This window comes from Lolium rigidum, chromosome 6, assembly GCF_022539505.1.
Source record: "Lolium rigidum isolate FL_2022 chromosome 6, APGP_CSIRO_Lrig_0.1, whole genome shotgun sequence".
Classification (NCBI taxonomy): Eukaryota; Viridiplantae; Streptophyta; class Magnoliopsida; order Poales; family Poaceae; genus Lolium; species Lolium rigidum.
This window is the reverse complement of record NC_061513.1, coordinates 57832328-57845338: the sequence shown is the minus strand read 5'-3', so window position 1 is coordinate 57845338 and position 13011 is coordinate 57832328. Positions and strand designations below refer to the sequence as shown.

The window sequence follows — 13011 nt, the reverse complement described above, 5'->3', positions numbered from 1 at the left end:
AGTGACTGTGTTGTACTTTTTATTTTCTTCGGGATCTCTTTGTAAGATACATTGCAATGGGTGAATGGGTTTTCTGTATTTTTTTTTCTCTCTTGTATATGCTACCGCCGGCGAAATTGACTAGGTGCTGGTGGTAAACTGGTTACCCCTGGCGAACTGGGGAAAACGCTGGCAGTAACGGCCAGTTACCGCTGGCGAATTAGAGGACGCCGGCGGTAAGCGCTTACCACCGGCGAGGTTATCGCCGGCGATCCGAAAGCGCCGGCGGTAAGCTTTTTCAGGTCGCCGGCGGTAAGCCTTTTTCTAGTAGTGTATTGAGAATGAAAAAGTGGATTCATTCCAGAGGAGGGAGGCGACGACGATGTCAGAGACCGAGATGGTGGCGGCGGGATCGAACAGTAGGAAGAGTTATGCGGCAGGTCCTAGTTAGGGTCCACGCCGGAGACCACGTATGTAGTGTCAATGGGCTGTGGGACTAAGGGCATCTCGGGCGACACATTTCGGACGCCTAAATTGTCCGCGCGCGTCCGTTTGCGTCGCCTCACACGGTGGTTCGGCGATCCATTCCGGCGGTTGACGCGTCGATCGGTGCGGTTGCCACTCCGGCGGTTGCCCTCCCGTGCGGTTGCTCGCTGTGACTCGTGCCGGCTCGAGCTAGGGTTGCTGCAAGGCGGCCCGTGGGGGAAGCGAGCGAACGCTCGGCGCGACCGTGCAGCGTCCGCGGATACGCAAATGTGTCACATATTTCGCCGCGTTTGCGTCTCCGCGGCCTGGACACGATGCGTCGTCCCGCTGGAGCAGGGTGCATGCGCATTTCCGGTCCGCGTGGACGCAAACGGTCGCGCGACGTCCGTTTGCATCGCCCCGTTGGAGATGCCCTAATTATATATCAAACGAGGTAAGGACCCTACTTAGTGTTTTGTGCAACAATTACAACAAAATATGGTGTTCTGTGCAAAAACAAGTCATGGTTGTGGTTCCTTGCAAAAGATGCCCCAACATATGATGTTATGTGCAATTTCCTCCCCTCACACCCCCCAACCCCACCCATGGCCGCCGCCACCGCCGCCGCCTCGACCACCACGCCCTCCTCCCGCCTCCTCCTCCATCCCCGCGCCGCCGCCGCCCCATCCCCCACCCACCACCACCTCCTCAGGCGCCACGCCACCCCCTCCCCCCTCCCGCTGCGCCACCGCGCCGTCCACGCCGCACCGGTGCGCGCCTGGTCTGACAGCGTCACGCCCTTCAACTTCGGCGACGACGACGATGGCGGCGACGACCACCCCCGCGAGGAGTGCGGCGTGTTCGGCGTCGTCGGCGACCCAGAGGCCTCATCCCTCTGCTACCTGGGCCTGCAGAAGCTGCAGCACCGCGGGGAGGAGGGCGCCGGCATCTGCGCCGCCGGGGACGACGGCGAGCTCAAGTCCGTCACCGGCCTCGGCCTCGTCGGCGACGTCTTCCGCGACAAGGCCCGCCTCGAGAGCCTCCCGGGCCAGGCCGCCATCGGCCACGTCCGCTACTCCACCTCGGGCCCGGGGGGCCCCAACCTGAAGAACGTGCAGCCCTTCCTCGCCGGCTACCGCTTCGGGCAGCTCGCCGTGGCGCACAACGGGAACCTCGTCAACTACACGGCCCTGCGCGCCAAGCTCGAGACGCAGGGCTCCATCTTCAACAACTCGTCCGACACGGAGGTCATCCTGCACCTCATCGCCACCTCGCTCTCGCGCCCGCTGCTCGCGCGGATCTGCGACGCCTGCGAGCGCCTCGCCGGGGCCTACTCGCTGCTCTTCCTCACCGCCGACAAGCTCTTCGCCGTGCGCGACCCCTTCGGCTTCCGCCCGCTCGTCATGGGCCGCCGCCCCAACGGCGCCGTCGTATTCTCGTCCGAGACCTGCGCGCTCGACCTCATCGACGCCGTCTACGACCGCGAGGTCGCGCCCGGGGAGGTGATCGTCGTCGACCGCAGGGACATGTCCGTCTCCTCGGCCTGCCTCGTCCCGCACCGCCCGCGCAAGTCGTGCGTCTTCGAGCACATCTACTTCGCCCTGCCCAACTCCATCGTCTTCGGCCACGCCGTCCACGAGCGCCGCACCGCATACGGCCGCGCGCTCGCCGAGGAGTCCCCCGCGCCCACCGCCGACGTCGTCATCCCTGTCCCTGATTCCGGGTTCTACGCGGCGCTCGGCTTCGCGCAGGCGTCGGGGCTCGAGTTCCAGCAGGGCCTCATCCGGTCCCACTACACGGGCCGCAGCTTCATCCAGCCCACGCAGGCCATCCGCGACCTCGCCGTCAAGCTCAAGCTCGCGCCCGTGCGCGGCGTCATCCAGGGCAAGAGCGTGGTCGTCGTCGACGACTCCATCGTGCGCGGCACCACCTCCAGCAAGATCGTGCGCCTGCTCCGCGACGCCGGAGCGCGCGAGGTGCACATGCGCATCTCCAGTCCCCCGGTCGTCGGCCGGTGCCACTATGGCATCGACACGCCCAGTGAGGGCGAGCTCATATCGAACAAGCTGGACATTGAGGGCGTGCGCAAGATGATCGGTTGCGACTCGCTCGGATTCCTCTCCATCGACAAGCTGCACAGCATCTACGGCGAAGAGGCCAATGAGCTCTGTGACGCATGCTTTACAAGGAACTACCCGGTGCCGCTCCCTGAGCCGGTGCCGGAGCTGGTGTCCGCTTTCGAAGACTGACGGGGGAAGTGGCTCCATACTCTGCATCCTTTTACCTATAGGGGATTTTTTAGGTTAATTGTGGGCATGTCGAATTGTGTGGTGGCAAATGCATTATATCATCTGAAATTTTGCAGGTCTTATTAAGTTTGTGTCAGTGAGCGGATAGCTTTTTGTGGCCTCTCGATTGAGGCTTCAAAACCCTTTTCTTGAGTTAAATCATCAATTTATAAAAGAAAGGTTGGCGACTTGGGGATTTTCTTTCTGGCAATTGTGAAGAGTTGGCTGACTGAATTCCTAGTGATTTTCTTTCTGTTCATTGTAAAGAATTGCCTGACTGAATTCTGTGAAGTGCATTTTGCGAGCTACTTCTATCGAATCGAATCAAACATCTGTCCAAGTGGCAACATATATCGAAGAATTTCTCGCATAGTTGTAATAGTGTGTCGATGGGTGTGGAACTTGCGTCCTGTCAGTCAACCTTGTAAACTTCATACAAGCCGGGCAAGCGACATGTCATTGTCAGGCCGTACCTATAGGATGCGCCATTGTGTTCAGGGTGCACCATTCATGCCTTGAGTTCGTATTAGTATTAAAGAGGATTCAAGCATGTCTTGAGTTGTTTAGAGGTGCGAGCTAGTTTCAGAGCTTGAGAACTGAATGCCGTTGTTGGAGAAATTGGAGGAGGCAAAGGACAACCAGGAGACGTGATAGTCCATTTCAACCTTGTAGGGCCTCTGAGTTTCGAGGGATTTTGATAACGCAGGATTGATATTACATGCTTAATCCAATTTTGTTGGATTTCATATGTACCAAAATTTGTTTAATTTCATCACAGGAAAAGAAGGATTCTGAAAATGAGGTTTGAGCATATATTAGATTTCCTATGAAAACTAGTGCAGATGATTCATTAGACATAATTCCCATGAGATTCAATCCTACAAACCAAACAACCATCATAGGGAAAATTCCTGAAGATTTGAATCCTACAATATTTCTGTGGAAATCTTATAAATCAAAGAGGCCTTAAGGTTTTTCTTCGTGTGTTGACAACTGCAGGGCAAGGAACAGAGCTAAGTGATGGTCAGCTGATAAACTTACTCTGCTCTCGCCATGGTCAGCTGAACTACGTTATATGCATGCTTGGGTTCTTGATAGATATGCAGATTTTAGATTTGAATGCTCAGTAAGGTTTCAAAACCTTTCCATGCCCTCTCAGTAAGGTTTCAAAAACTTTTCTTGGGTTAATTAATTGACAAAAGAAATGTTTTCCACTAGGGAGAAAGATGCACTGCGGAGAAAGAAACAACGTCCATAACACCCGTTTTGTATCCAGACTGGAAATGCAGTTTTTATTAAGACAAACCTAGTAGCTAGTGTTGTTGTAAAAAAAAAAACCTAGTAGCTAGTGTAAGTTGGGCTGTGAATTTGGCTCAATATCTCCATCATGGCGCTCTCTTCTTCAAGCTAATGTCACTATTAGGGCTTGCATTTTTTTTTTATGGCCGGCTAGGTGCATTTTTTAAGCTCCTGTTGAACCAAGAAAATATTCATGCCAAATATAGTTTAGATCTGCAAAGCCAAGCAACAGAGTTCATATGGAGTGTGGCTCGTTTTCTACATCAGGCTGATTTAGTCACACGTCACGCGTTGCAAGCCATTCTATTTCACATGGAGAGAGTGGTAGCTATAGACTAAACATGATTTTTCATCTGATAGCACTTGCCAAAATAATAATGCAACTATTAAGTTAATAGTAACTTGACAAGCTTCTATTGTTAGCAGATCGGTGCAGAAAACTGCATAAGTGAACACTGCGGAGTGCAGACAAAGGATACCTGAACTCTATCTCAACATTCACAAGTATTAACTCTCAACTGTTAAATACAAGAGCTAAGCTTACAGTATAGAGTAATGCATCCCAAGAGTCATTTAGCATACTGATATATTCCTTTATATTTTGTCCAATATTGTATACAGTCGAACTTCAGAAATGGGTTCTCCGACAACATAATGAAGAAAAGTTGTTGTGGAGCAGAAATTTTGCCATCTCAACATTTTGTTTTACAGGGATGCTATCTCAAACATATTTGCTGGCTGCAATGGTGCTAATTCACTAGACAATTGATGAATTGAAGAATTCGGCAAGGAGCGCCAAGTAAGAATTAGTTAAACAAAATTGGAATTAGAGTGTCAGGAAAGATTGGGGATATAGGTAGATGTAGAGGCAGAAAATCGCCAGTGATCTCAGTTTTGGGTCTTCTCCACCTTGGCCTTGATCTTCTGCTCCATGATTGCCTTCTCGGTGTCGAGGCTAAACATCCTGTTGAGGGCGCGCATGTTCTCGAGTGTTTCACCGAGGGTGTGGCTGTCGGTGCCATCGCATCTGAGGTGTTGCAATGGGCCATGAAGAAGCTTGTTCACTATGCCGGTACTGAGCTGCTCAATGGATCTTTTCATTTTCTTGGTCAGGGCATCTTCTCCGATCTTCTGCAGGCACTTGTCAAGCTCTGAAGCCCTGATCCTGTCGGCATACGACCTCAGCGACTTGATGGTTGGAACGGTCTCTAGGGAGTCCCTCCATGCCTCGAACCGTTTTAGTTCTTCGGAAATTATTGTCTGGGCCTCCATTGCTTTCCTGAGTCGGTCTTGCTTGTTTTCTTCCACCACCTCTTTCAAGTCATCAACATTGTATACTCGTGCATGGCCAACATCAGACACACAGGCACTGACGTTCCGGGGGACAGATATGTCGACAAAAAGTCGAACACCACCAGCCGCATCAGAAATAGGAGGAAGTACTTGCGCGTGTTCCTTCATGAACAATGGGGATTCAGATGAGGTGCTTGTGAACACAACATCAGCATCGGCTGCAGCTTCATACATCTCTGTGAGAGGCCTATACACAATCTCGATGTCATTCATCTCTTCCCGGATGGCATCTACCCTTTCAATAGAGCGGTTCACCACAACAACCTTCTTGCATCCTTTGGCCATCAGATGTTTGATCACCAATTTCCCCATTTTGCCAGCACCGATCAAAAGCATCCTAGCTGACAAGCAGTCAGACCTCGGAAGCTTCATCAGGGCCAATTCAACCGCGGCTGAACTGACAGACACAGCACCAGATGATATGTTTGTTTCAGAGCGGACACGCTTTCCAGCTGTGATCGCATCCTTGAACATCCTATCGATGTTCTTTCCCAAGCCTCCACTGTTTTGCCCACTTCTGACAACTTGCTTAACTTGAGCGAGTATTTGTCCTTCTCCAAGAACTAAAGAGTCAAGCCCAGCAGACACCTCAAACAGATGTCGGGTAGCATCACTGTCACGCAACATGAAGAGGTGCTCCCTGAGCTCAGAAGCTGGGATCCCACTTTTCTGCAAAAATAAGCAGTACTACATTAGAGCTTTTCTTCGCAAACTGTGTTCTTGACAACAGAAAAAAAAAACAGCAAATAAGCATTTGATTTGGTAAAATAATCCTTACCATTGACATCCAATCCACCACTTCTCTCATACCCCGGTTCCAGGATAAAGCCACCACATAAATTTCCATCCTGTTGCAGGTACTAAGAACAGCAGCCTCTTCAATGTGATTAAGATTGGTGAGTTCTGAAACAGCACGGGGCCATAGTTCTTCTGCGACCGCGAGTTTTTCACGCATCTCCACCGGTGCTGTGTGTATGCTGAGGCCAATTACAGCTATGCTACTCCTTTCTTTCATGTAGCCTGGTATGAAAACAGAAACATTGTCAAAATAGTCGAGCATAAAAGCTTCTAATCAAAGAATGAAACTGACGACGACTACATATCATCACAAACTCTTGGAAACTTTGACACGTGCTTGCAAACGAAAACAACACATTATCTCATATGTGAAATGTTAAATAGTGATAGACTCCAACATGCTAAATAGTGAAAGACCCCAATTTTAAATAAAAATCAGTGATATATAGTACTTGGCAAATGTATGACTCCAACAGCATGCAACGAGTACTGTCCATTATTATCATGTTTGATATCTTATCCCTCAAAAGAATGGCATCATTCGTGTAGGATTCGATTACTAGTATCGCAATTTCGTCATGCTACTAGTTTTTTCAGTGCAGCTGCAAAGCACGTCCCAAAAAAAGGGATCACCAAGGATCTGGAAGAGCTCTCCAAGTTCCGACCTGCTGACCAAATACTACTACACCACCAAAACGTTGACCAAGTCGCGCTACATCCACAAAGCACCGCAAAGATCCCTGAATTCGCGCACCACCAACGGAACAAAACCGGCCTAATCTCACATCAGAGTAAATTCGAGGCGAGGGAACTCACGGTCGGCGGAGATCTTGAACTGCTCGAGCGCGGCGATGCTAGCCGCCTTGGCCGCCGCCTGCGCCTGGACCTCCACGCCGGCGTCGCACCGTACCACGCAGGACGCCCGCCGCCGGCCGGCGGGGACCCTCGGGCACGCGGCGGAACCCCGCGGCTTGGAAGCGGAGAATAGTGCTCCCGCCACGGCCGCTGACGACGTCGTGCTGGCCATCATCAGACAACGAATGCAGCAGCCTTCTACGCTTAATCACGGTAGATAGATCAGAGAGATAGAGAGAGAGATCCTTGTATGTCTCCCTCTCTCTCGGCGATGATGTAGTGCGACCCGCGTTCTTGGACGGAGCTCAGCTGCGGGGAGGAAGATGGAGGGCGTGTGGAATTGGCATTCGCCTCGTGTTGGTCTGATGACCAGGGGCAGGGGGGGAAGAAAAGCTGGAGCCAAAGGGGGCGGTTGGTGGTGCCGGCGGCGGTATGGCGTGTGCCGCGCACAATGGGACGCGTTTGGGGCTTGGTCTCCGGTCAGCGCTCTCTTGCCACATTCTTTTTTCAGAATACTACAATTTTGTTTCGACTAGTTGAAACATCTCCATATAATAAAAAACATGGATGGACTTTTCGAAACGCTAAGCTGCAAAAGTCTAACAATACGTAGGTAAACTTAGGAAATCATTTACCTGCAACTAAAAATAACTCGGGAATTTTGAATAGTCCATGAAGAACTTCAAAGAAAATTTGGACAACTCTGCCAGCCATTATGGCAATATTAACATAGAAAAACAGAAGGCCAATAGGCCAAGTAGTGAATGATTGCATTGTATAATGGAGGTGGAGTTATCATTTGTTTGTCCATTACGACGATTTTTAGCAATGGGACACCCTAGATGATTGTATCAAAGAAACTCCCTGCATTGAGTCCTTTTTATTGATTTAAGAGGGAGTGTGAAATATAAAGGTTATATAAAATGTAAATAGGCGATACAATCATATATTGCAAAGGTTATACTAGCAAGAAGATTAAAAAGGCACAATAATAACAAGAAAAGAGATCATCCAAGGGGGCACAAAGATAAAGATAATGTATCCCAAAGTTCAAGTCCTTAAGGGGAATCTAATCTCCCTTGGAGAGGTCGTGGCAACCAACACCACCCCATCATGTGTTGATCTAGCCTTCTTCTCTTTCTCTCTGAGCAAATCCAACAAAGTACTTGATCAATCCACTAATTGATGTCTTGAGGTAGCTTCCTAACTTCACAAATTCTTGGGAAAATCACAACTAGAATGCTTTGGGTGACTTTTACGATCTAGGACTCCTCAACCTATACATGATTAAAAAGCGTAATGATGGCTCAAAAAATGGTCAAACACTCTTCGGGGAGGGGGGTATTGGATCTCAACAACGTCTAGGTTTCTATTCAATCCCCTTAACCCCTTCACTTAAAACCACTCTAATTGGAGCTAGGGATGTGAGAATGCTTTTGGATCTTTGAACATAGATATTTGTGAGAGTAATTAAAAGTGAACACTATGCACTCCTTGTGGGTTTTGATGACCGACAACAACACTCTGAAGGGGATAAAGTTCATATTAGCATACTCGGACACTTAGTCCAAGAAAAGTATTAACCACCAGAACCTTGACTCACACATGAGTCAAGCAAGGTTGTGCATGTAAGAACTCAAGTGGAAGAACACGCCTCAAGCAAAACATTCTTATTGAATGCAAGGCATACTCAGCTTAATGCATAAGAAACTCAGAAGTTGTGTAAACCAAATTGAAAGCTTATGAAAAGATCTTCATCATCCATTACGTTTCTAAGTCACAAGAAGAAGTTGATCTACTATGACATATTTTCTACGAAGATGATTCCTTGAAGAAGAAGTTGAAGACAATGCTATCTGAAGAGATTCAAGGAACATATACTAAGCTTGTCGAAACAAGAACATATGGTGCAGTTGAAGACTATTAAATGATTTGCAACAAAGGATTCTAGATTCACGCTCAACAAATAGAAGTCCTACATCAAGGTATTTCTAAATAATCAAGCTTCAGAGTTACAAGACAATCAACATTAAATCACGCACTTAGGATAGACTGGAGGCACGAACTCCACTGAAGTAAAATGCTAAGAACTATAGAAGAACAACGTTTAAGCAAGGAACTTGATTTCACAAATGATACAGTCGTCACGTTGAAGCAAGAAACTCATATAGCATGCTTGAAGAGTGAAGACCTAAGGAGTCCATTGAAGCTTAATGTTGATCCGGCGCACTTGAAGACTCGAAGCATAACCAGGATGAAGATCATAGTATATTATTTTATATATTTGAGTCATAGGAAAAATCCATACTATTAAGGATGGGTCTGATCTTGAAATTTGAACTCTTGGTATTCTCAATCCAATTTCAAATAAACTACCACAAAACATATACCATTTCTTTGAAAATCTCCTCAAGCACCAGTCCACATTTATTGATTGAGACACTAGCTTAACACACACATGGTTAAAGAAGAGGTCACGACTTAGTAAACCTGTGTTGAGTCTAGTGTTCCTCATGTACAAATAAGCTGATGCCTGAGATTTAGGACTTCTAAAAGGATAGAGAAGGTAACCTAGAGGGGTGAATAGGTTTCTACAAATTTTACTTTTATTTTCGCAAGTATTAGACTATGCGGATAACAAGGTGAGTCTAACAACAAGGTGGTGCAATAAGATACTTCAAGCTAGCATGAAGGTTATCACAAATGTAAATCTACAAGTAAAAGAGCTTAGATAAGAATAACCGAGGCACGTGGAAACGAAGATGTATCCATATGTTCACTTCCTTGAGGGAATCTAGTCACTATTTGGTAGGTGCGGGTTACCACGAAGAACCCCAATACACTACGAAAGCCCACCTTCTTCTCTTTGAGCCTCCTCCATGAAGTATGAGCTCAATCACTAGTGGTTAGACTTAAGGTGGCCTCTAAACCCTCACAAAATTTCCACGAGCAAATCTACAAGCCAGATGCTTCTAGGTGACCCTGGCTGCCGAGGGTTCCGACGAACCCTTGAGTATTAAGCTAGCTCAATGACATCAAGTGGAATGATGATTATCTTGGTGAGATTGTAGATCAGGACCTCCCCTTCCTTTCCCCTGTTTCGTTGGAAAATGGGAAATCCTCAAGCTTTGGTGTCTCAACAATGGTACAAAAAGAATGAAGGTTCTTGATATTTGGAGTTGGTCGACCTACCCTTCCAAGAAGAAGGTTTGGCTTATATAGCCCAAGGGAGAAAACCTAGCCGTTTTGAACATTTTCGCTCCATATTGGTTTTAGTTGAACGCCCCGACACTAGACTGGAGCGGTCGGTCGAGCAACCGCATGACTGGACCAAAACCAATTGAGCTCCTGAAAGTGGCTATGGTATGCACATGGTTGCAGTCCGGTCGAAACTAATAGACTCGATCCTAGATTCGGTCATCCAGACGATAGACTGAGTGGTCCGTTCTAGGCCCGATCAGTTCAAACCAAAAACCGGAGTGCAGGAAATGTCCCAAAAAAAGATTTCTTCTTGAATGGGATTTCATCTCTCTGAAAGTATAGAGATGGTAAACCTAGAGGGGGGGTGAATAGGTTTCTACATATTTTAATTCTTTCTTTGCAATATTAGGCTTTGCGGAATATAAAGGTGAGCCTAATGCAAACTAGGTGAAGCAACCTATATGAGGATACAACTAACTCGAGCACGAAGGCTCTCACAGGCGGTTAAATCACAAGTAAGGAGTTCGGTTAGAGATAACCGATAGCACGCGGAGACGAGGATGTATTCCCGTGTTCCCTTGCTTTGCAACAAGGTACGTCACGTTTGGAGGAGTGGAGGTCCCACGAAGGATTCCCCGCGCCACGAAGGCTCACCCTATTCTTCGGAGCCTATCCCACGAAGGAATAGCTCTCTCACTTGTGGTAGACTTTGAGGTAGCCTCCAAACCTTCACAATCTTGCCCGGAGCAGATCCACAGCCCGGATGCTTCCGGACTCCTCTTGCCCACCTAGGGTTTCCAAGGAACCCTAGGAAGCAAGCTTCTTGATGAATACAAGGGGGAATAAGATTTGGCTTGGTAGAACGGTAGATCGGGTCCTCCTCTATCGTTTCCCGGAGGGATTTGAGTTTGGGTGGAGGAGGAGAGAGATCCGAGGCTTTTGGTGTTTCTAACAATGGAGCATGGAAGAAGGAGCTCAAGAACAGCTTGTAGTGTAGTGCCTAACTCGTTCGTGAGGTAGAAGAAGGCCTATTTATAGTGTACTTCGAAATATGGCCGTTGGTCACTTGCCACATCGGCAGATTCCTCGAGGAGCCCGGCCGACCGGACTCGGCGCCGGACAGGCCGGTCCACGGCCCGGTCCGACCGGGCCACCGACCGGACCGGCCGGTTTCCAACCGGAGCCGGGACCGGGTCTTGACCGGCAGGCGCCATTCTTTACTCGGATAGTGCCCGGATGGCACGAGCGCAAGAGCCGGTCGTCGACCGGGACGCCCGGTCTGGAGCCCGGTCCGACCGGGCCAGGAACCGGAGCAGCCGGATCCAACCGGGCTGGCGACCGGACACTGACCGGGCCACTCTTCATTCTTTACTGGATCTCGTCCGGATGGCACCGGTCCTGGGTCCGGTTGGTGACCGGGTCGTCCGGCGCCAGGGCCGGTCTGACCGGATCTGGGACCGGCCAGACTCTGCAAACCTTGCCATCGATACACCATTATACCTCTTTGGCTAATACCTGTGAATTATCTTGTAGGCATGTATTAGTCCAAATACTCTAGCACGGTGTCATAGTTACCAAAATAATGGATAAGGGTAAAATACCCTTACAATCTCCCCCTTTTTGGTATACGATGACAAACCGAGCTAGAGTCACATATAGATATTATGATAAGCTCTAAACCTTGTTTCCATATAAGATATTACGACAGCTCCCCCATAATGTGTGCACTTGGAGAATTTGCGTTTGAATGCAAAGTGCACCATTTGTGGAATATGAGAAGCTCCCCCAATATCTTTAGGAAACAAGCATGGTATGGACAAGTATATCAAGATATATAAGCATAAAGCATGAAGCATGATTATCCTAACATAGAGTAGCACACATAATAGTCGTCCATACATATCCATACATGAATTATTCGAAGTAGCAACTGGTTCTTGAGAAATCAAAGCAAATACGCACAAGCCATATAAAATCCAAATAAAGCAACTCCCATGGCTTGTGACGATCAAAGAACCCCGTGATTCTAGACTCTACTCTCTTCTCCCCTTTGGCATCGGAACACCAAAAAGGCGAAGAAAAGAGGAGAGATGCTAGCGTCCCATCAATAGAACTCGTGCCCCGCGGATGGAGAGCTGCCATCACCATCCTCATCGTCGGCTTCTTCATCATCATCCTCACCATTGTCATCCTCATCATCTTCATCCTCTTCATCATCAAGCATCAGCCGAGTAGGTGCACGGGCAGGTCTAGGAGGGGGAGCACCAAAGTACAAGGAGGGATCAAAGTTCTGGAACATCTCATCAGAGAGGAGAGGCATCTCCCAGTTTGGTGCATGGACAGGCTCCAACTCAGCGCCAGGAGGAGGAACAGGTGCATTCCTAGAAGCCATGAACTCATTTTGGCGCCGCCTCGTCTCTTGGTTCAAAGAAAGACTTTGATGTGCAACATCATTGGTGTTCTTGCACATCTGCCATAGGCTAGAGAAGAACCGTGAGACACCATGCTGTGGGCGCCTAGAGTGGCTGGAGCTAGCATGGTCATGGCGTTCCTTGGACCGGCGCTCAGAAGGCCTCATGGCAGCGACTTCCGGTCTATCACCTTGGGCAGGTACCCTGAAGGCTGCCATCCTGACCCGTTCACCTTGCGTATTGAGAGGTGCTGGCACAACCCTGTTGATGAGCAGCTGAACATACTGGGCAAGATTAGGAGTCAATCGTTCACGTACACAGCGCCGTAGCTCACAGTAGATGAGATCACAGCCATCAATAAG

General features: G+C 48.7%; 2 protein-coding genes across 2 annotated transcripts; one reads left to right on the top strand and one right to left on the bottom strand.

Moving 5' to 3' along the window:
- Positions 1 to 1049: 1049 nt before the first annotated feature.
- On the top strand, positions 1050 to 2923 carry LOC124667813 (amidophosphoribosyltransferase, chloroplastic-like). Its single transcript, XM_047205056.1, has one exon. It carries the CDS (start codon positions 1050 to 1052, stop codon positions 2691 to 2693), a length of 1644 nt encoding a protein of 547 aa, XP_047061012.1. The 3' UTR covers positions 2694 to 2923.
- Positions 2924 to 4600: 1677 nt separating this feature from the next.
- On the bottom strand, positions 4601 to 7445 carry LOC124662033 (glutamyl-tRNA reductase 2-like). Its single transcript, XM_047199919.1, has 3 exons — positions 6999 to 7445; positions 6163 to 6404; positions 4601 to 6053 (listed from the first exon to the last, which is right to left on the bottom strand). The coding sequence occupies exons 1-3, from the start codon at positions 7210 to 7212 to the stop codon at positions 4920 to 4922; spliced, it is 1590 nt and encodes a 529-aa protein (XP_047055875.1). The 5' UTR covers positions 7213 to 7445; the 3' UTR covers positions 4601 to 4919.
- Between the last annotated feature and the right edge of the window lie 5566 nt (positions 7446 to 13011).